The 24,058-nt window shown below is 41.9% G+C and overlaps 1 protein-coding gene and 1 long non-coding RNA gene across 3 annotated transcripts; one reads left to right on the forward strand and one right to left on the reverse strand.

The window, feature by feature from the left end:
• Window positions 1-9,299: 9,299 nt before the first annotated feature.
• LOC128408446 (histone-lysine N-methyltransferase SETMAR) lies at window positions 9,300-13,912 on the reverse strand. Of its 2 annotated transcripts, XM_053378143.1 has the most exons (3): window positions 13,725-13,807; window positions 10,722-10,777; window positions 9,300-10,583 (listed from the first exon to the last, which is right to left on the reverse strand). In XM_053378143.1, the coding sequence occupies exons 2-3, from the start codon at window positions 10,770-10,772 to the stop codon at window positions 9,783-9,785; spliced, it is 852 nt and encodes a 283-aa protein (XP_053234118.1). In that variant the 5' UTR covers window positions 10,773-10,777; window positions 13,725-13,807; the 3' UTR covers window positions 9,300-9,782. The 2 variants fall into 2 exon arrangements, with proteins under 2 accessions (XP_053234118.1, XP_053234117.1); XM_053378142.1 differs by lacking the exon at window positions 10,722-10,777 and having other exon boundaries at window positions 13,725-13,912.
• On the forward strand, window positions 10,567-14,142 carry LOC128408447 (uncharacterized). Its single transcript, XR_008329085.1, has 3 exons — window positions 10,567-11,338; window positions 13,426-13,567; window positions 13,895-14,142. It is a non-coding gene; the product is annotated as an uncharacterized LOC128408447 (long non-coding RNA).
• Window positions 14,143-24,058: the final 9,916 nt, after the last annotated feature.

Raw genomic sequence — 24,058 nt, forward strand, 5'->3', positions numbered from 1 at the left:
GGGGTGCTGAAAGAAATGTAGTTATCACTAAATCCTACTTTAGAACATTTATAGATAGTTCAAAGCATTGGTTTCCTGGTACTTTCTGCTGTTTAATATTCCACCAGTATGAAACAAAACAAAATGTTCCCTTCAAGCTCCTGACATATGGCTGAACAAATCTCTTGTATGGGACTAAAGCCTCTTGAATATATTTATTAACAAGTCTGAAAAGCCTTGCTCTTGGATCTACCCACTCATCTGTAAAATCAGAACACAAGTGAAATGGATGGCATCTGAACCAGTAGCTTGTGATTTCATGCCTGTAGAGCTATGCATTTGGTAAGCATGACATCTCTCTCTTGCTCTGGTGCCTGTCAACCGATCTTGCTTGCAATCTTGCTTTTAAAGAGGTACTGGTAATGGTAAGTATTGGGTGAGCAGAGGCGTGCAAGATAGCTGATTCTCTGGCATCCTGGAACTCCCAGCTCCGGTTTTACACAGAAAGCCTGTGTTTTACATTGGAAACTGACTTACCCTAAGGTGAATATAGGACTGCAACCTTCATCTCTTGAAAAATGGTATTTTAATAGAATGAAACTGTAGGTAAGGAAACCAAGTTAGTCCCTCAGCATTTGTTGATCTTACAGTCAGAGAAGAGAACTCCTAGTTTGTGGCAGCACCTGGTAAGTCAGGGCTGTTCTTCAGCCTTGGGTCTACAGATGTTGATGGACTATAACTCCCATCTTCTTTGATCATTGACTAAGCTGGAAGTGGATCATGGGAGTTGTAGTCCAACATCTAGGGACCAATTAGGAGGGACAGACTGGTGGGGATGGAATGAACAAAGACGCTTCATTCACCTAGATACTGCTTAGAGAATATTCTAGAAGACATTTGTCACATTTTACATCTGAGTAATGAACTTTTTGAAAATCTTCTTGTTAAGGGTAGGTAATTCATCCTTTTTTCCGTTCTGTGGTTGTTGGTGTATCCTAAGGTTGCAAACTTGCATTCTGATACAGTGGTACCTCTGGTTACGTACTTAATTTGTTCCGGAGGTCCGTTCTTAACCTGAAACTTCTTAACCTGAAGCACCACTTTAGCTAATGGGGCCTCCCACTGCTGCTGCACAATTTCTGTTCTCATCCTGAAGCAAAGTTCTTAACCTGAGGTAATATTTCTGGGTTAGCGGAGTCTGTAACCTGAAGCGTATGTAACCTGAAGCGTATGTAACCCGAGGTACCACTATACTAAGCAAGGGACCCAGGGCTAACTTGGCCATGAGACAGACAGCTGATGCTGGGGACCACAGCAGCTTGCCATTCTTTCCCCCTGAGCTAGCCTGCTCTACAGTTCCTGAGCTAACTAGCTGCCCTCAGGTACAATGGAGGATCACCCAGGTCACATTAACATGCTGATCTGCTTGAATTCTGTATGTGGATTGGGTGAGGGTACCATCTGCTCCTTTGCCTCAGGCAGCAAAATATCTTGAGCTAGTCCAGCAGGGAGCAGGACTTGGCAGACTCCTGTGGCCAGTAGTGGTGCACCCTCCTGACACTTACCTGGAGACGGTTGGGCCAGCATGGTGGTGAGGTTGAGTCCATGTGGGTGAACAGGAAGGAACAATCATTCCCCATCCCCCATATGCAGCAGTAACTCCAATAGCACCCCGAAACACACACCGCTACTGCCTGTGGCTGGTGCTGGCAGCTGTGAAGGAATGAGTCTGCCCTTAGGTTCTAACACAGCGAGGAATGTATAGCAAATCAGCTGCTGCTGTAAACCTCTCTTCGTTCTAGTCTGCTACTCTAGCTATCCCCAGCTCAACAGAGCCTATGGAAAATGGCTATGAAAGAATCATCTGAGCGGGTGAAAAAAACACCCCAAAGCCCTGACTAGGCCATTATTTTTTTGGTTGAGTGGCTAGCCGTGCTGATCTATGTCTATCCCTCTGGGTCCTCCTCCATGCATCTTAGAATTTATAAGCAATAAATGGCATTTCAATGCCATTTTTATTTTACCCCCTCAAAAAAAAAATCCTATGGAAGATGAAAGTGTAGCACTGAGGGTTGTGGAAGGTAGGGAAGAAAATAATAATAAGATCACACTCTAGGAATAAATGAGTGGAAACGTGCGTGAGGAACCAGATGTTGGAGTGCAAATCCCATTATCTGTTGTCCATAAGACTGGGACTGATATTATTATTATTATTATTATTATTATTATTATTATTATTATTATTATTATTACCACCCTTCATCTGAGGATCGCAGGGGGGTTTACAATATAAAAACACAACAATACATATCATAGTAACAATCAAAAACCATACCCACCCCCAGTTTAAAATGCCATAGATTGTTTAATTAGCCAAAGGCCAATAACAGTTAGAGTCTAGCAACATCTGGAGGACAACAGTTATCTAAGCATGATAAATCTTAGATCATACATGGGAAAGTGTGGAACAGTCTTGCAGCAGAGATTTGTGAGAAGGGGCTGTGATTTCGATTTTGAGGCAGGGATAAGAGAGATCGCAGCTGCTTCTCATGAATCTCTGCCACAAGATTATTCCACTATTTATTTTGTATTTTCCAAATAGATTTATTATGCTTAGAGCAAACTCTAAGGTGCCCCTATATGCAAGTCTTCCAGATGATAGAAATAGGAGCTCCATTGCACCTCTTTAACTGTTGATTCTGACTGGTGTCCATACCAGAGAAAAGATTGCTAAAATTTTGCTTACTAGAACAAAGCCAGCTCTGCATGGCCAAATCAAAACCTGGGATTAAAGGACAGTGTAGTCAATTCTTTCATATGGTTTTTCAGTAAACTATGTTCATTGATACGGGAAATCTTCTGCTGAGCAGGAATTAAAAAACAACAACAGCTAGATATGTATAAACAAAGTGATTTGTCATCTTTGGATACCACTAGAACTGCTCCCTGGTATACTATGTTTAAATATCAGCAGGGCCATGAAATTACTTTACTGTTTTGAAAGCTTTCAGCCCCGCTAGCTCAGATTTCATTTGATGACCTCTGCAATTTTTAGATGAAAGACACAGCTATATTCCTTACGTTTGGAAAGGAATACGGAGGTGAGGAACTCAGGAGTGCATTGCACTATTTGTCTTGCCGCCCTGTAGCAGAATGGCAGCATTAAGGTGTCACAGCAAATCTCCTGTATTGGAGGCAGTAAGCTTCTGAATGACTGTTGGGATTCACAAGTGCTGTTGAGCTTAAGAGCTGCTTCCCGCAGACATCTGATTGGCCAATGGGATAACAGAAAGATGGATCAGATGGGCCTTTGAACTGATAACAACAACAACAACATGTTTGTTTGTTTGTTTGTTTGTTTGTTTGTTTTTTATACATATCCCAGCCACTCTGGTCAGCTTTCAACAGAACATTAAAAACAGAATAAAACTTCAAACATTAAAAACTTCCCTAAACAGGGCTGCCTTCAGATGTCTTCTAAAAGTCAGGTAGTTGTTTATCTCTTTGACATCTGATGGGAGGGCGTTCCACAGGGCGGGCGCCACCACCGAGAAAGCCCTCTGCCTGGTTCCCTGTAACTTTGCTTCTTGCAGTGAGGGAACTGCCAGAAGGCCCTCGGTGCTGGACCTCAGTGTTTGGGCAGAACGATGGGGGTGGAGATGCTCCTTCAGGTATACTGGGCAGAGGCCATTTAGGGCTTTAAAAGTCAGCACCAACACCTGGAATTGTGCTCAGAAAGAGCAGCTCTCTTTTTACACTTTTAAAAGACTGGTTCAGAAGTAAAGAAACTAGGAAAACTATGGTGGTTTAGAAGAGGCAATAGTGTATTCACATCATTGCTGAGAACTAAGCCTGGAGTAAACACCACAGAACTGCAGTTTTGTCACTGACTCTTAGCTGCTTAAAGCCAAAGCTCATAAAGGGGGTGTTTTTGATCTCACACTTGAATATGGTGCAGAATTACAGCTGACTCTGCTGCTGCTTTCCTTCCCTGCTCATCACACTTGCTGCGTTCACCCCAACTGTAACATTATCTGTGAAGTACATGACTTCTGCACTGCTCATATCACTTCTTTGTTTGAAAGATCTCTTCTTCCTGCCAATGAAGAGATCCCAAGGCAGGTACAAACAGCACAGTCAATAAAAAAATGAAATCCAAACCACAACTACAAATGCTATATGAAACAAATTGCTTTGGCTTTGGTCCTGGCACAAAACCATTATTCATTTCAGTGGCAGTCATAGGTTATGCCCTTAAGCACAAAGCAGGTGTAGTTGAGAGAATTATTTGCAGCCAAGTTGCATTTCTCCATTGGGATGCTCCCACCTACTAAGGAGCTCCAGTTTTTCCAGAAAAGGCATCATAATCATTAGACCTGCCTAACTGTATGTTGAGGGACGCGGGTGGCGCTGTGGGTTAAACCACAGAGCCTAGGGCTTGCCGACCAGAAGGTTGGCGGTTCGAATCCCTGCATCGGGGTGAGCTCCCGTTGTTCGGTCCCTGCTCCTGCCAACCTAGCAGTTCAAAAGCATGAAGTGAAAGTAGGTAAATAGGTACCACTCCAGCAGGAAGGTAAATGGCGTTTCCGTGCGCTGCTCTGGTTCGCCAGAAGCGGCTTAGTCATGCTGGCCACATGACCCGGAAGCTGTACGCCGGCTCCCTCGGCCAATAAAGCAAGATGAGCGCCGCAACCCCAGAGTCGGCCATGACTGGACCTAATGGTCAGGGGTGCCTTTACCTTTTCCTTTAACTGTATGTTAACTTATTTTGCTACATTGGCTTATTTTCTTTGGCATATTACACACACATTATTGGAACGTCTTCTGAGTTTCTGCACTTTGTGGGGGTGGGAGGCTATCTGAAAAGTACTTCCATAGTGCCATTCTTGACTGTGGCTGAGCAATTTGTCGGAAGATTCAGGACAGAGAGAATAAATCACGTCACACACTGCATAGTTCAGCTATGGAACTCACCCCCACAGAAGGGCCACCCAAAAATTAGGATGGCTTTTGAAAAGGATTAGAAAGAAATTGTGGACAAGGCTAACAATGGCTACCTCCACTATTAGAGGCGGCATGCCTCTGAACACCAGTCGCTTGGAATTGGCTTCCCACAGGCATCTGTTTGGTGACTGTGAGAACAAGACAGTGGACTACAAGGTTTGACCCAGCAGGCTCTTCCTGTGTTCTTAAAGGTATACATGTGCACCCATACACACAATTGTAATAATTATAATAATTCTGTATCAGAAATCTAAGCAGATAAAATACTTCTGAATGCCTTTATAACAACGACGCAAGCTGTTTGTGCTTGTGGATTTTGACACAAAAAGGGAAGAGGAAAAGTTTGAAGTGTTACATTGTAAGTGAGCATTCATTTTTAAAGGGGGAAGTGGTCCCTCCCTAAAAGTGGTTAATACTTGAAGTAATACAATAGACACATGTCCATGTAGGAAATGTCTGACAGGGCACTGAATTTTAGACTGCTTACGTGGCGCCTCAAAAGGCAATGGTAGCAGTTATGTTATGATAAGATTAGCTAATCTTCATCTGTCCACTGTGACCCAGTTGGTTTCCCAAACTTGTCTCGCAAAAAAAGAAAAAAGTGTACTGGGTAAAGTAAACCTGCCACAGGCAGACCGGAAAGGAGAGCAACACCCATTATCCTCAAAGAGAACAAACTTCTCTCTTTACCCCAACATCCCCCCCCCATTTGTTCCTTGTTTCCTCTGTATAAGCATGGAGTTAACGACTATGGAACTTTCCTTTACTAACTGGAATGCACAGCTGATCCAGATGACATTTTGAAGAGCAGAACTCTGCTTCTGAGGAACTGTATTTTCCTAGCTAAAAAAATCTAACAATATGGAGTTGTGATGAAAATGAGATTCCTCTGCCCACCTCCACCTTCCCTTCCATCCACCGAAACACGAGGTCTTTTGCGGTAATGAAGCTGTTATGAATTGCTGGTGTGGGAGTGCTTTGCTTCAGGAGTCAGCCTGGTGGTAAAAGTGGGTGGCTGGCAAGCTCATATCTCCACCCAAGCTTTTGCAGCAGAGATGCGATCAAGGGGACAGTTCAGACTTACCTTACAAAGTCAGATAGATTTTGTCATTGCAAGGATTAGCATGGCTCTTGGCGGGTAAGGACCATAGCTTAAGGTTACCAGATTTATTTCAATGAATCCGGGGACACAATCAATCAATCAACATGGTTTTAAAAGAGGGAAAAGGTTATTAAAAAAATAGAGAAATAATATCTTATCTTCTGTGGTCTCCTCTGTTGCGTGGCCCCAGCCTTTCTTGGAGCACTAGCCGTGCTTCCCCTCTCCCTCCCTCCTTGCACTGCAATCCCCTACAGGCTTACTTGGGAGTAAGCATTAGCAGAACCCCCTCCTCCTGCTGCTACCCTGCCCATCTTTGTGGGTGTCTCCTGCGCAGGCATCGCCCAGCAGCCGCCCATCCGAGCCGTGGCACGCCCAGTTAGCGGGTCTGGGGCAGAGCCAGCAGCAAGCGAGTGGGAGGAGGCGTGCTTGGGCCGGATCAGCTCTTCTCCTGCTCACCTCTCATCCACGATGGCCAAAAACAAGCTGGCCAACAAGCTGAGCCACTGCTTGCAAGTCGAGGAGCACAATGGTGAAGCTGCCCAAGCACTGAGGCTGAACCGGAGCCCAAGCCGATGGCCTTGGGAAGCGGTGCCGACAGCGAGCTGAGCGCCAAGTTGCAGCGGCACACCGAGCTCAACGACCCCGCCGACGGCACCCAGCACTGTGTCTTCAGCCCCTACTCAGAGTCTCCCTATGTGTCTTGTGCGCAACACATCATATGGGGACTTCCAGCGAGGCAAAATGGCGGGCAACACGGTAGTGGGCAGCTCCTGAAGCTAGCCAGAGCCAACTGGCTCTGGGCTGCTGAGGCTGCCGCTGCCACTTTCCCCGGGAACATTAGATGAAATCTGGGGACTGTCCCCGGGAAACGGGGACGTCTGGTAACCCTACCATAGCTCATAGGCAGTGCATCTGCTTTACTTGAGGAATGGCTCCAATTTCAATCCACAGCATCTCCATGTAGAGCTGAGAGATTTCCTATTTGTAACCCTGAAGAACTGCTGCCAGTCAGTGCAGACAATACAGAGCCAGGTGGAGAAAGGGCCTGACTCAGTATAATGTTCCTAACAGTTTCTAGGGAAAACAGTGGAAGAGAGCTATCATCCCAGTGTCCTGCTTGTGGGCTTCCCAGTGACATTTGTTTGTCCTTTGTGGGAACCAGGATACTAGATGAGGGAGGCCTTTGGTCTGATCCAGCAGGGCTCATGTCTTTAAGGCTTGAAACACAGATGGTTTAAACATGGGCATCATCACAGTACAATATTTTATTCATTCCTTTTTTAATGCCTTATAATAAACCGTATCTTCATCTCAGGAATAACTAGACGTGCTAACAGATGGCTATATGGATGGGAGGTGTATACAAATATATTTGTATTTTGAGTTTAATGATCTGACATGGTCATCTCTTCCTGCCTCTGTTTACGTCCCCTATCTCTTGTTAAAGTTATTTGGTGGCTGAGATCAGCCTTTAATGTATAATCTGGTAGAAGGAAGAAGTGGTAACGCAGGATACCTTCTCTGATGTTAGACATTGTTTGGAAGAACATGTAGTATTGGAAGAGGGGGCTAGCTAATTAATAATCTGCACTAGCTAGTTGGGCAAGGCACGCAGGCTAACAAGTTAGCTATCTATAAATCAGATGGTTTTTGGGCATAGTTCTGAGCTCATGCATGAACTGATGGCCAGAGGGTCGTGCAAAAACTGAAGGCTACCTGGGGGTCACTTTGCCACGTCTTGAGGGCTTCCCAGTGGCAGATTGAAGTGCTTGCTTGGTAATGTTTGCTGTTTAGAATAAAATCTTTAATCTTCTCACTCACTTGTGTTTGTATTGCTTCTGAATCTCATTAAAAGAAGCTCCTTGCATTTAGCAAGACAGGAGCACATTCAGCTTGTTGCTGCTTCCAAGTCAGACTGAAAAATTCACATAAGAGGAAAACAGCCCCTTGGCTTTTACTGAAGGCAGGCTTGAATGATCACAGAAATAAGGCTTCATATATATATATATATGGGACGAGACTGAATATTTCACTTCCTAAAAATAACTGTGCAGCAGTGCTATTGCTTACAGTGATTTCCTTTCTCTGCTTAGAGATAGCCGAAATTGAAGGGGTGGGAAACCATTTTTGAGCATAATAATATACATTCTTGTGTATTCAACACCAGTATCAGGGTATTTGTTCTACTGGTATGCAAGGTTGAGGCACTGATTGACACATTTCCATTCTGGGAAAGGAATGTGAGATTCAAAGAAGGCAGGAAAATGGCCAAGACAGAAGCAGAGCTCTGCCTTCAGCCCCCACTAGTTATTATAATAATCACTAGGTATAATTTATGTTGACTTGTCTGCAACAGAGACAAGAAAAAGCAAGGGCAGTATGTGTTTCTGAAAACAGGATTGCAGAAGTGCAACAAAGAGAGCAAGATGGAATGGTGGGAAGACTCAGAAAATGTGATCAGTGGAGAATATCTGTTGAGGACAGTTAAACAAGTCAGTAAAAAAGGGCAGGGGGAAAAGTTGATGAGCAAGATGGTGAGTGGAAAGGAGAGTCATATACTGTGCCAGTTTATTGGGTAGAATTATTTCCTATTCTTTACTGAATGGCTGCACATTGTCACTTGTTTATGTTCAGAGTTGCTTTTGTTGCCTAAATAAAATAAAATACCTGGCTCATATACTTGATGCCTTCTGGTCTGGATGGCTAATAAATCTCAACCCACATCCATGCTTTTATCAGCAAAGTAAAGGATATTTAAAGGAGGTAGTGATAGTGGTAACTTAGTTTAGAGATTATGATGGGTGTGAACTCAGTGGACTGCCTATTAGTGGACTGCCTCAGTGGACTGCCTATTAGACAGTCATTTGAGATTACCAAGTCACCTCTAGGGAAAAGGGCCTGGTGATAACCCCAGGCAGATTACAAAGGTATATGAGACAGCAGCTTATGTTAAGCGGTTAATAGTATACACAGACTGTTTCATAAAAAAAATTATATTGATAGATTTTAGGTCTGATGAGGAATCTAGTCACACTGGCATTCATTTGTTATGTCCCTAATGTTTTAACCAAAGGGGTTGGAAACCTGTGGTCATCCATATATTGTTGGACTCATAAGCCCCAGAGAGCATGGTCAATGTTCAGGGATCATGGGAGTTGCAGTCCAGCAACCTATGGAGGGCCATGCATTATCCTTTTATGACTAGAACAAGATATAGAAGGGGAATAACTTATTGCTGTACAATCCAAGACCAGAAAATTACTGGTTATACGTATGTACTGCTAATCACATGTACACAAAAGCAAGTTTCAATGAAATCATCATGTCCCATTTCTAGGTTTGGGTTCTGGATATAAATATGGTGAGTCATTCATTCCATAGTAATATATTTTGAAAGTTCATTAAGTCCCCAAAGGATTATTTCAGGAAGAGAGGCCCTGATCCAGCTATGGCTGAGTGCAATTAGTCAAATGTGACAGCTAGTAGTGGCCTGGGAAGTCACATGTTCCATGTGCATCAAAAGGTATATCCAGCCACTTCAATCAGCATTGCAATGTTAGATAGGGAAACACACCTCCATCATCTACCTGTGTGGAATGCTGATTCCATGCACTGATCCCTCATACCAGAATAGGGCATTAGTATTTTTGCAATGTAATTGATATATATACAGCATTACATGCTACTGGTTCTATTCTCAGAGTGTTTCTACAGCACGGCTTCTTAGGTCATCTTTGTGGAATAATGAACTATCATAAGGCAAAAAATTTGCACATAATTTGGCCCCACAGTAACAGGGTTTCTTAGATACTTCCACTTGCTGCAGCTCTTCTTGATCTTTCTCAGGCGAGGAATTATGGTACCTACCTGAATAATCATATGAAAGTTCTTCATTGGCACAAATATCACGGTTGGCAAAAAGTGCCAATTTAGGTACCATTGAGTCTACTCGGACAGGGACCATAAAGAGGTTTGGTTCACAGGAATGGTTCAGGAACCTACCAACATTACCAATGTAAGTGGGATCCACAAACGTCTCCATTATCTGTCCATCGCAGAAGTGTTCTCTTACTGCTATAATGTAATTTGAATCGCTTGATGTCTGCGATTGTATCCTTCTACATGCTTCTCCGAAGTTGAGTATTTCCCCAGCGTATTCACAAACGAATCTTCCTTTGGGTATAAACTCCAGATTGCGGAGTCCCCATCCTTTCTTGGCAGTCTTGAAGACTTCAAGCCGGAATTGCAAGCCCCTTTGAATCACCCTGTTTTGGCACAACTCTCCACAGTGGCACATAGTGTTGCATTCAAAAACAGGCTTCGAAAAATCTAGTTCATTTCCTTCACAGCTAATGCACTGATTGTTATAGTTTTCCCCATAATGAAGGCAGGAACACGTGGAGGCAAGACAGGAAGAGGAGTGACAGCTGCAGCCATTAAGGGAGACTTCAGATGGGTCTGGTCCTCCTTCCTCTCCAGCTACATGATCTGGGCTGTACTGCAAAAGAAAACGGATCATTGTGTAGTGTCTTCTACATTAAAAAAAACAAATCAGCCATAGTATATGATACAAATAGTGCATACTCCTATATATGTCTACTGAGAAGAAAGCACCACTGAGCTCAACAGGACTTACTTTTGGGTAAATACATATACAGCTGAATTCTCCATTCAAGGTTGTCAGCATGTTTGCTGAAATACACATCAACATATGAAATGTAAACATCCTGATGTTTACAAGCATACACAACTAAATGCTTTTCTGCATTTGCGTTTTTGATTTTGCCTTGCTCCCTAGAGGATATCTGCAGAGATCTATTTTTACAACGCAGGTGCTAGTCCACATGGAATGGCTGAGGATGCACTAATAATTTAATTCCCTTAAAGTAGCTCATTAGCCAAAGCAAGGATAAAATTACACTGCCAAGCCCACACAAATCTCATGCTTCTAATTTTATCTGAAGGGACCAGCCATGATTCAGCGTGTTTGGGATGGCAAATGGATCCTTTAAGAACATTAAAAGAATGTGAAATAAAGTTTGCTTTATTTCTACATGTCAGAATACAGAAAGGAGATGGTTGAAGTTTAATGCATTTCCTATATAATTTTCATCAATACGTGGCTGTGATAATGTACATACTGATTTATCACAGCTTCGCTAGTTTCATTTCCTGGAGGGTGGAAGAAGCAACAAGGGGATCATCTAGCTTGGACCTGGTGCTCACCAACAGGGAGGAGTTGATTAACGAAGTGTAAGTACTGGGAACCTTGGGAGGAAGTGATTATATCCTTTTAGGTTTCATTTTCAGAGACAAAGGAAAGCTGATACCGCAGAAGAAAGACAGAATCGGGATTCACTATGACCTTAAGAGTTCAGAGAACTGGGCCATCGTTTCCCCATCCCTGAAATAGATGGCACATATTCTGGAAGGGATTGTGTTGATGTTGAAAAGTAAAATATTTCCATGTCTCTTATTCTTTTCCCCTTTCCCTGCCATATTTAATCCAAATGTAAATTTGTAATGATTTTTCACTACAAATTGACCGGGAGGAATACATTTCTGATGTATCATGTCTATTCCAAAATTTAAGATTATGTAATTTCAAACTATATTTCAATGAGAAAACATTTCAAAAGTTCACCCACTTTTTGTAGCATCTCATGTTGACGACTGATGTAAGAATATTTTTATTTGGTACACAGTGTACACACGTATTGGAAAAACATGTCATTGCAACCCTTTTAAAATCAATTTATAATAAGGTCTGCATTCATACAAACAACACATCTAATATTAATAAACTTTAAAATCAAACAGCAACAGGAAATCTAAACATTTGCCTGTGAATTATGTTTTCAAAGAACACTAATAATTTAAGCAGTAAGATGGAACGGTTTTGCCAAAGATAAGAGTGACATCTCATGGATGTAACTGATAGTGCAGGGTCATTTAGCACTCACTGGAGGAAGCAAAGGAAACCTGCCTGCTTTTCCACGTAATGATGGGCTGGTGTCTGGAAGGGTTCCAGCGGCTTTAGCATCTGCACAAGAGCTAGAAATTGACCTGGAGGTAATAGCAGTGCAAATACCTTCAACTTTTGAACTCCTGCCTTAACATGAGGATTAAAGTTATAGGAGACCTGCCAGAAAACAATGGCATCTATACTTTCAAAACACAGGGGAGATTGCAATACAGTGGTACCTCTGGTTACGAATGAGATCCGTTCCGGAGGCCCGTTCACAACATGAAAAGAGTGCAACCCGCAGCATATTCCTGCATTGCAGGTGGTTGGGCTAGATGATTCTCAGGGTCCCTTCCAACTTCACCATTCTATGATTCTATAAGTTAATATGTTTAGGACTAAGGTGGAATAGTATTCCAAATAATTTTGACTTCACACTTGACATTAGAGAGGCCACAGGAAGTGGACACCTTGCTGAAAGCAGGTATGGGTCTGCTAAGGGCCTGGGTGGGAAACCAAGCAGTGCCCCCCCCCCCAATACACACTGCCTTGAGTTCAATGGTGGAAGAAAAGCAAGTTATAAATGTGCTAACTAAATATATGTGTGGTGTAGTAGTTTGAGCACTTGACTAGGACTTGGGAGACCAAGGTTCAAACCCCTGCTCACCCGCAAAGTTCCCTGGGTGACCTCTCTGTCTCTGCCTAACTCACTTTGCAAGTTATAGGTAGGTAGCCGTCTTGGTCTGCCATAGTCGAAACAAACAAACAAAAATTCCTTCCAGTAGCACCTTAGAAACCAACTAGCTTTCGTGTGCATGCACATTTCTTCAGATACACTGAAACAGAAGTGTGCATGCACATGAAAGCTCATACCAATAACAAACTTAGTTGGTCTCTAAGGTGCTACTGGAAGGAATTATTATTATTATTTTGTTTCACTTTGCAAGGTTGTTGTGGGGGATTAAATGGGGAGGGTGGGTGGGAGAGCACAAGAGCCATGTGTGCCACCTGGTGCTCCTTTGGAGGTGGGGGGAGAGAGGGCATGTAAATGCAATAAACCGATTAAATGAAATTGCATGGAACTATTCTTGCAGTGATGGGTGATATATTACGTGGGCTTCAGTCCCAAACATTGCAGGTACAACACCCGTACATGCGCAGCCCAATCCTATGCAACACTTCCGAGTACATCTATGTAAGTGAATAATAATAATCAGTGCTTTTTTTCTGGGGGGAAGCATACACCTAAACTTTTTTTTTAAAGAATAAACCACTAATAAAATAAAATAAAATAAAATAAAATAAAATAAAATAAAATAAATAAAATAAAATAAAATAAAATAAAATAAAATACAACCCCCCCTTTTCTCCAAAGGAACTCAATGTGGCATACACAGCTCGGTCACCCTCATCATTTAATCCCCTGGGAACTCTCTCCTCGAAGGAACAGCAGTTAGAGGGACCAGCGGTTCACCACCTCTGTATTGAGAGACCTGGGGAAATTCTCCTAATCAGAGGTAAGTAGCAGACCCGGAAAGAACTACAATTCCCAGCGACCTTTGCGAGAGAGAGAGAGACATGGCCGCCGTCCCTCACCAGCTTTCGCACAGCTGCTGAAACTGGCTTCGCCCTCTCGGTCCCCCGCCCTTCCGTTTCAAAGGTCGCCGCTCTCACCTGGAACGCCGGCGGCTCCTCCAGCCGCGGCCACACAGCCACGGGGAAGTTCTCCAGCCCTCCACTCACGTCCATACTTCGCCTCTAAGGGTCAATCCGAAGAGCCAATACGGCCGAGGCTTTTTCTTTTTCTTTTAACCCTACTCTTTTCCCCGCCCTTGCTCTCTTAGGATTGGTCAGCTCTGCGCAAGGCTTCGTTCAATGAAAGGCCAAGCCACCAATGAAGGACAAGCTGGAGATGGACGCCGGAAGCGTCGCTGGAAGAAAGAGCCAAAGACTTGAGTTGAGAGTCGCTCACGGAATATCGCTTGCGGGCTAAGTTGCAGGAAGGCATTCTACTTAGTTATTTTGTAAAATGTGCACACCACTTGATTGTAAAACAAAACAAAAACAAACGCTCAAAGCGGGTTTACAGAAAGATAAAACGATAAAAGAACATAAAAAAATTCATACCTGTATTTTAAAACATTACAAAGCAGCAATGAAACTGCTGTCAGATTTGCTAAGCAGGGTTGATTTCAAATTGGATGGGTGACTGCTTGTTGAGATGCCTGCACTGCAGGGGGTTGGACTAGATGACCCTTGGGACCCCTTTTCAACTCTACATTTCTGTGATTCTACAATTAAAATTACCTCGGATTTCTAAGACTGTTTTCTGCAGGTGCTGAGAAGAGTACAGTGAAGGCATCTGAGAGCTATCCGTAGAAAACTCTGCGTGTGTGTAGGAAAACACCATACAATAGTAACTCGGGTTAAGTACTTAATTTGTTCCGGAGGTCTGTTCTTAACCTGAAACTGTTATTAACCTGAAGTACCACTTTAACTAATGGAGCCTCCTGCTGCTGCCGTGCCGCCGGAGCACAATTTCTGTTCTTATCCTGAAGCAAAGTTCTTAGCCTGAGGTAATATTTCTGGGTTAGCGGAGTCTGTAACCTGAAGCGTATGTAACCCGAGGTACCACTGTACTTTTTAAGCATAGCAGCAAACCAAAAGAACCCAGCCAACCAAAAGAAAAGGTGTTTTTAAACAAACAAATTTTAAAGTGGAAGAATAAGGCATCTTCAGAAAAGTCTGCTGACCACTTGGGTCTGCATGTCTTGAACTTAGGGTGGGAGGAGAGAACAAGGTCACATTTTTCCTGTGGTGCAAATAGAGAGGCGGTGTGTAGGATTTGTGGTGGTGGGGTTTTGTGTGTGTGTGGGGGGGGGAGACAAAGCAGCCACAGCCAAACCTTGTAAACTTACAGGATGACTTACTTGGCTACATTAGGGCTATTGTAACCCCACTTCTCTTCTCACCCTCTGCATGTCTCTGTTACAACAGTTTCAGAGCATAGGCAACAGAAGTTAGGCTATCCCTGTCCAGACAGAGGCCACCAGCTGAAGTTGATGGGAGGCAGTCTGCAACACTGAGGCCATCTGAGCCTCAAGCGGCAGCAAAGCATCCAGAAGAAGCCCCAAGCTATGTACCCATTCCTTCAAAGGGAGTGTAACCCCATCAAGAGCAAGTAACCTCCCATCCGATCTAGGGTACCATGGGCCTGAAGAGCATTCCCCAAGCATCACCCTCTGGAAACTACCATACAATTTTTGTAGTGAGCCTAAACAAAAAAAGTGTTCTGTCTGGTTTAAATCTAAATTAAAGATAAAGAAACAGGAGAAGGGAGAGGGGGGCCTTGAACAGAGCACCTGGACTGCAGACTGAACAGACACACAGGTTACCTGCTGAAAGTCTTCTTCACTATGGCAAGATACATTATATTTCTACTAAAATTATAACAATTATTTTTTAACTTTGCATCTATATATATTAACATTTTTTGGTGTGAAAATACTTGCCTTTTTTTGGTGATGTATCAAATTCCTTCCTTCCTGCCTTCCGGCAATGGTGAGTGGTTACCCACCTGTACAGGCGATAGAGACTGCATAGACCATGAAAAGATGTTGGAGAAGACAAGAGGGGGAGGAATGACAGGAAATAATTGTTTTACTAGTTTTTGATGCCTCAGCTATTACAATTAGGTTTCAAAGTTTCATTTTCTTGCTCCCAGCACAGCTAGATGTGTGTTCTCTCTAACAGCTAAATTAATGCAGAACATTAATTCAGTTGCAAAGCCAATCCCAGTCAACCCTTTAGCTCCATTAATTATTTTCTAGCTCACAAAGTATCTGAAAGTATACTTAATAGCTGCTCATTTTATAAACTTCTGTATAGTCCCTCTACTGTGAAATGTTGCAGAGCCATTGGGCTGTCAGCGTGCCCCTCTTTTGAAAGGCCAAGCTCATTATCTGTAGGTCACAGCTGGCTTCTCCTGATCTGAGAAGCAAAAAGGAAGTCAAAGATCACTTCCAAGGCATTCACTAGCATTAGGGCTTTCCTGCTGTTTACTAATGAGACGGGCAGCCCTAATGAACAAAACTAGAGCTGGAACCACAATCAAATTAATGGAATATAGCAAAGTCAAATAAGTCAGTATGTCACTTGACTTTTCTTTGTCCAAAGGCAAAAGCAATGATAGTTAGGGTAACCACTCCCAACTAGCCCCTAAACCAACTAGGTGTCCCCATTGCAGCCCAAGACTATTGGTTGCCTCATTTTGCTTAAAGCAAACACTCACAACACAACAATCTTAACACTTGATGGAGAAGAATGTCTGCCTCTTGTGAGAAACTCGTCCCAGTTGTAACTGAGGGCAATCATATCAGATTATCTATGCAATTTATAATTCAGTTTGGCTTATGTAAGCAGCAGAAGACCATTGTTGTAGATCACGTTAGAGGACTCTGCAGCTGAAAAAGCATCCAAAAGTAATTCTAGTGTTATCTGGTCCAATAATGTAGCATTGTTATGGGGAAATAATTGGCACTGGGGGTTGTTTCAGGGTTTGGTTCCCTTTGCTTCATTTTTGACGGTCCATTGCAGGTGGCAAGTAGTCATTTCAACTTGAGGGTCTGCCTAGGAGAAGGACAGGTGTGCATACCAAGGCCCAATGGAGGCATCATTTTCCAAGATGGGTTGTAGTTTCTTGAGAATACATTGGAGAAATTTCAGGTGAGAACTGCAGATAATATGGTGAGGTTTTTTGTTACTTTCCCTGAGGGTTCTTCCCCAAGGCCACAGTTTCGTTTTTGTGAATCCATTCATTCACATTGCTTAATAGACACTGAATATTTAAGAATGTCTGACATAAGATAGAACCCTTGCCCAAGAAATTGGAGCAAACACATTGCATAATGAAGTTTAGCTGAAAGACTGTCTTCTCTGGAGGAAAGCTGGAATCACATAGGCCTATGTGGAGAAATCGTTTTTTAAAAAATTATATTTCCTGTGGTGAAGATTTTGCTTCAATGAAAACCACCAACAGCATACGAATGTAACGAATCAATATGGCTAACTGGACCAAACAATATCCCCCTCACATATGCAAACAAACCTCACTGTAGCCAACTAAAGACAACTAACCAAGCACTCCCCCCCCCCATCCCTCTCTCCCCACTCTCTTCTTTCCCCAAATGTTGTGTTTTTCTCAACTGGATCTCCTTTTAACATAACACTCAACAACCTTGAATTCTGCAAGTTGCTATTGCCATAGTAACAGTATATCTCAAATTTTCACTGTAATACCAGCGAAGCATTTACTACTGTACTTAGTAGGGTTCAGTAGTCCAGACAAGTCTGACTAATGGGGGATGCATGAATTATTGAAATTTACTGTTTTGGGGAAAAGAAGAAGTGAAAATCCTGTGTAACATCACAAAAGTAGTCCGTAACACCAGGCTTAAAAAAACCCTACGCTTAGTGGTATCTCAATCATAAATAAGGGTAATTTCTTAATTGTATTTAAACATTAAGAATTATTAGGGAAATCTTAGACATGTCTGTTCAGAAGTAAATCCAATCGAGGTATATAGGACTTACACCTTTAATCACAACAATAGCAAGAATGCAAAAACAATCCCATCAAATCCAATCAAAGTCAAGTCCTTTTTCTATATTTTGTCCAGTTATCTAATTTCTTTGAATAATACTTCCCAGATTGTGGCCACCTTATCACAGGTCCACCACATGTGATACAAACCAAACATCACACACCTCCTCCAACAAGCTATTCTCTAATAAATAATCTAATCACATTATGGACACCAGATTTTCCAAGGCTGTTAGGGAGAAACCCTTTAGGGGCTCCCTGAATGACTCTTCTTCCTCACTGTCAGGTGAATAAGATAAACGTGGAGAGTACAAGCAAGTCTAAGAGCCTTGATACCAGCCTTGCTGGACCTCTTCTGGGTTATTCTGGTATTAGATAAAGTTCACGACAAAGAAGTAGATAACTAATTTTGTCTGGAAATTTTAAACATAACCTATAGATCTATAGGTTTGTGTACTCCTAATGCACTGTTCTAGAGCTGACGTTCTGTGTCCTGGTGTCTCATTTTTGTAAAGACTGCCAGTTATGCTTTTCAGTTTTTAATTTATTTGCCTTATGTGAAATGATAATATTTCTCTTGGGCTGATGTTGAATATTATCTTGTTATCAGCCCTTCATGCAGGACTAAATAAATAAATAAAATGCTTGCCTGCCTTCTCCCCCACTCCCATAGCAGCTCTGATTGATTTGTTTCTTTGTTTAGTGATGAATGTGGTACATTATATCAGACTGCTGTAGGAGATCTACAAGATACAGTATCTGATTTCCAAATTCCTTAGCTGATTAGACCCAACTGAAGAAAGTGAAGTAAGTTATGGATAGATAGTGTCTTATAGCTCCATGCTAATTTTGGCAGGACCATAATACATATTTTTAATAGTATGGTTTAGCAAAATTAGCAAGTTACAAGTTAAGCTATTAGGAAGAAGTGGCTTCTAAAAGACACCCACCAAAGGGACGTTTCTGGAATGAAACCAGATGTTATGCTTGGCAGCGTAGTTTGCTTGTATACTGCACAGTGGTACCTCGGGTTACATACGCTTCAGGTTACAGACTCCGCTAACCCAGAAATAGTGCTTCAGGTTAAGAACTTTGCTTCAGGATGAGAACAGAAATCATGCTTTGGCGGCGCAGCAGCAGCAGGAGGCCCCATTAGCTAAAGTGGTTCTTCAGGTTAAGAACAGTTTCAGGTTAAGAACGGACCTCTGGAACGAATTAAGTACTTAACCCGAGGTACCACTGTACTATATGTTTAATACTATCATAGAAAAGGAAAAACGTATTAAAACACATTCATTTTAACAGATTTTCATATTGCATTTTTAAATTATTACAACCTGCCATGGGATCTCACAATGAAGGGTAGGTAAGAAATCTAATAATAATAATACCAGTAGTGAATGTTGGATGGGGTGGTGGCATCCAGCTGGCCTCCCCACAGTGTAGCCGCTGCTATTTATGGGGAGGGAGGGTGGGAGGAGCAACAGGGAGAACAGTGCTGTGCAAACACACTGGCAGGAGTGCCAGGAAGTCATAGAACCATAGAATTGCAGAGTTGGGGGAGTTTCCGGAGGGTCATCTAGTCCAATCCCCTGCAATGCAGGAATCTCAACTAAACCGTTCGTGACAGATGGCCATCCAACTTCCGCTTAAAAACCTCCAAGGAAGGAGAGTGCACCACCTTCCGAGGGAGTTTGTTCATCTGTCAAACAGCTTTTACCATCATTACTTTTTCCATGACATTTAATTGGAATTTCCATTCTTGTAACTTGAAGCCATTGCTTTGGGTCCTACCCCTCCCTGCCCCCAAGACCATCTGTTACATCTTCCAGGTAACAGCTCTTAATATATTTGAAGATAGCTATTGTATCTCCTCTCAGTCTCCTCTTTTCCAGGCCAAGCTCCTTCAACCATTCCTTGTAAGGTTTGGTTTCCAGATCCTTTATCATCTTACCCTCCTTTGCACAAGTTCCAGCTTGTCAATATACTTCTTAAATTGTGGCTCCCAGTACTCCAGGTGGGTTCTGACCAAAGCAGAATAGAGCGGGACTGTGACTTTCCTTGATCTGAATACTAGACTTCTGATGATGCAGCCTAGAATAGCATTCACCTTTTTTTGCTGCTGCATCACTCTGTTGGTTCATGTTAAATTTGTGGTCCACTAAGACCTCTGGATCCTTTTCACAAGTATAACTGTGTCCCTCATCTTATATTTGTGCACCAGGTTCTTCCTGCCTAAGTGCAGAACCTTACATTTGTCCATTTGAAAGTCATGTTGTTAGTTTTTGCCCAGTTCTCCCATCTGTGAAGGTAATCCTGAATCCCAGTTCTGTCTTCTGCGGCATTAGCTACCCCTCCCAGTTTAGTGTCATCTGCAAATTTGATGAGCATTCCCTCAATTCCCTCATCCAAGTCACTTATAATGGCTTGAACAACAATGGGCCAAGGACAGAACTCTTTGGCACCCCACTTGTCACTGTTTACCAGGACGACGAGGAACCATTAGTAAACACTCTTTAGGTGAAGTAAACATTGCTGCTCCACTCTGTCACCTAGTAGAAAACTGATAATTTGCTACTCATTAAAATTCTGGTTACAATAGCAAGCTTTTCAGCTTCACAAGCTCATGTAGGGCATTGTTACAATATACAATTCATGAACGCTCTCTTTTAAAAACCTTTTAAGAGTGAAATTGATAAGCTAGTGATTCCTTCTCATAGGATTTCTCCCTCCATGTGATAGAGAGTTCTCCTGCTTAGCCTCAATTTTGTGCCACCAAGTTCCAATGTCTGAGATTAAAGCTTGTATTTCCACAGCACTTTTCCAGTCTTTTCGCTTTCTACTCTGCCAAAAGCATCAATCTGTCAAATTCTCTTCAGCTGTCAATTTGTATCCTTCCCCTCCCTCAGGACAAGTTGACACAACTGTTTCCAATATGTATCCAAAAGAAAGAGACAGTCTCTAAAGTCAAGGCAAATTGTTACTAAATCTCCATGGCTGCAAATGCCACTTTATTCCCCATTCACAAAAAAGCCCCTTGCAGAGCCTGTCTGCAGAAATTGGAAGCTGACTTCCTTTTTTGCTTCCGTTTCACCAAATCAATCAATTTAAACCTAATGAATTTTTCAAAATGGTCTATCTGATCATTTTCAGTACTCTACTGAGGGTATAGGATCAGGACTGTGGAGCCGTAAGGTTTCTTTTTGTTTTGTTCCCTCTCCAAAAAAAGGGAAGTTTGCCTTTCCTTGCACATGTTACACCAATACAGTGGTAAATTTACCATTGCTGGACAGGTCTGCTGCTAATATGGTGGTAGCTTGTTAAAAATATTTGTTCGTACACAGCTTCCGCTTTCTGTAATCACATTCATCTCCATGTTTGTCATGAGCTTTGGTAGGTAATGGCCATTTTAATCATCTCCTTTATCCATCCCTATAGTTCTCATTTTTACATCTGTGCAAAGCAGAAGTTCAATTTCTTCCAGTCCAAAGGCCTCTAGCACTGCAGTATCAGCAAAACAAAAAGAAACCATAATAAACCTCCCAACCTCTCTTGCTATCTAAACACTTGACCAAGAGATGGCAGTAAAGCCATGTTCGTTACAAGAAACTGATTAACTTCCTGGATGGTTCACAACCACCTTCTTTGAGTGCTTCATTTTCTTCCAAGATCAAGTTAGTTATGTTTTGCCAACATTCTTTTGCAATATTTTGCCTGTTGTCACAAAATTACGGCTTCTTTTCTTTTCCCACACCTTACCATTTCTTAGCTCATTTGCCTCCTCTTCCTTATCATTTGTTTCTCTTTTGTTCTACTAATGAAAATCTGAAATACCCGCTGTTTCATTTGAGCCAAGGCGTATCAGAACACCACAGAACATACTTGCAAATAAATAAATACAATAAAATGTTTAATGACTTTTTCTGTCTATGAGTTGGAATGCTTTGTTCTTTTAATTTAGAGAAAAGGATGTTTTGGATAATGAAAAGTTAAATTGATTTTGGACTGGAAGTGGGAAGGAAAACTGCATGCAGCAGGAAGCGAAGTGTTCCTCACATTTTCTAAGTTTTTGTGTTTCGATTTTGGCAATGGATATGTAGGTATAATCAGTGCATGAATTCAAAAACTTCTCATGTGGCATGGCTTAATTTCTAACTAAGAGGCATGCAGCCAATCTTGTCTGCAAATCATACTTGGACCTCTTTTCCCCTGCCCATAGATGTGAAGAAAATAATTGATGTTTTTAATGAGGAGACAATGGTACACTGCATATGCTGTTGTTGTTGCTGTTATTATTTATTAACTTAACTTTTTTCAGATTAACAACTTTACTTAAAAAATGCAAACTTAAAACACCAGGTTTTTTGTTTGTTTTTTGTTTACCAGGCATATTATTAAGTTTTATCCTGCCTTTTTTCTAGACTGGGACTCAATGTGTCTTACAACAAATTGTAACAAAGATAAAATACAAAATGCTAAAAACATAAAATATTAAAGAAAAACATAAAAGATTAAAAAGTAATTAAACTGAAATAGAATTAAAATATAAAAAAGATCTATTAAAGTACAGATAATAAAAACAGCACAGCACTATAAAAGTGTACACAAAGATAAAGATGATGAAAATGGACTGTATTGTTAAGCAGATAATGAGTTAATCTGTTTTAGATTAATACTTCTTCATCTTCCTGTCCTGGAGAATGAGACATTGCTCATTAGGTGTTCTGGACTTAAAATTCCTCAATCACATCATTTTAATTAACTGATGAATCCAATTCTTGTTCAACATACAAAATTATGAACGAAGGAAGAAGAAAGGTTGGAAATCAACAGGATGGAAAAAAATAAGGACGAGAAATAAGTAAAGAGGCAGAAAGCTAACAAAAGAACCACAAGAGTGGTCAAGAAGCCAAAACAGGAGATTTTTCCTGCAGGGAAGACAACCCACACCAAGCTGACTAGAGGCAGGACGGATCTGGAAGTCCTCCTACTTGCTTGTGTGTCACAAAAGCAGCCCCTTACCCCCACAGACCTCTCTTCACAAAAGAGGTGGCAAGCAGAGCTTGGACAGGGACAGAGCTATGAAACAAAAATAGACACAGGCAGAAGGAAAAGGCTGGAATGGATCTGCAGCATTTGCCTGTCTCTGGAAGAGACCTGGAAGCTGATCTGAAATATGATCTGCCTTTAAGCTACTTTGAAGCATGAGTTGCTATGTTTTTCTAAGGTTTCCTTACACATAAATAGTCAATTAGTTACTTCTGTGTTTTATTTTCTTTTGAAAACAATGTTCCATTTCTGAATCTCTGTTCTGATTATCAAATAAATGTACTTAATCGGACTCTTGAGACTCTTGAGAGTCCCATGGACTGCAAGAAGATAAAACCTATCCATTCTTAAGGAAATCAGCCCTGAGTGCTCACTGGAAGGACAGATCCTGAAGCTGAGGCTCCAATATTTTGGCCACCTCATGAGAAGAGAAGACTCCCTGGAAAAGACCCTGCTGTTGTGAAAGATGGAGGGCACAAGGAGAAGGGGACGACAGAGGATGAGATGGTTGGACAGCGTTCTCGAAGCTACAAACATGAGTCTGACCAAACTGCGGGAGGCAGTGGAAGACAGGAGTGCCTGGTGTGCTCTGGTCCATGGGGTCACGAAGAGTCGGACACGACTAAACAACAATAGGACTCTAGAGGTGCCCCAGTTGTTTATCTAGGCTGAATTGGCTCCCCACCACTACCTCTTGGTGCTCCTACCAGCGTGGTTTCACAGATTTTTGAAGCAAGCCCTGCAAAAAAAAAAAAAAAAAAAAGCCTTGTTCTCCTTTAAAAGTGTAAACTGTCAGCCTGGATTGTCTGCGCATTTGGGCAGAGAGTTAAAATCACAGATGGTGACTACTCTACCTCAAGGGTGGAGGGTGCTTGGACCTATTTGTCCTATATGGATTTAAAAACTCTTCACTGAGGTTTGCGTATGCATGAATCACTACTCTTACTGTGCCTCCTTTCAATTGGAGATATTACCTCTTTTTACAAAAAATGGGTGAAAAAAAATCTTCAAAGGCTCCCTTAACAGCTAGACAGCTTCTTGACACTCACTTTGTGGTGACCTTCAATATAGACTTTAAAATTAACCATTACCCTTGCACTGTCTTCCCTCTGTTCCTCTAAAAAAGGGCCTTGGGACTCGGCCTAGAGAACTTTGAGGCAAAGTATAGTCATAACAAATGGATCTGTCAAGCAGCAGTTTGCATTTATGAATACACTCACAAATGCAAACTTAAAAGAAGACATCATGAAATGCCACAGACAACTCAATAAGTATGTTTTTAGGTTATTTCCAGATTTATTTTATTTTCTGAATATTTTAAATAGTTGTTTTTAATTGTTTATACTGATAATTTTCT

This window comes from Podarcis raffonei, chromosome 2 (assembly GCF_027172205.1).
Source record: "Podarcis raffonei isolate rPodRaf1 chromosome 2, rPodRaf1.pri, whole genome shotgun sequence".
NCBI classification, from domain to species: domain Eukaryota; kingdom Metazoa; phylum Chordata; class Lepidosauria; order Squamata; family Lacertidae; genus Podarcis; species Podarcis raffonei.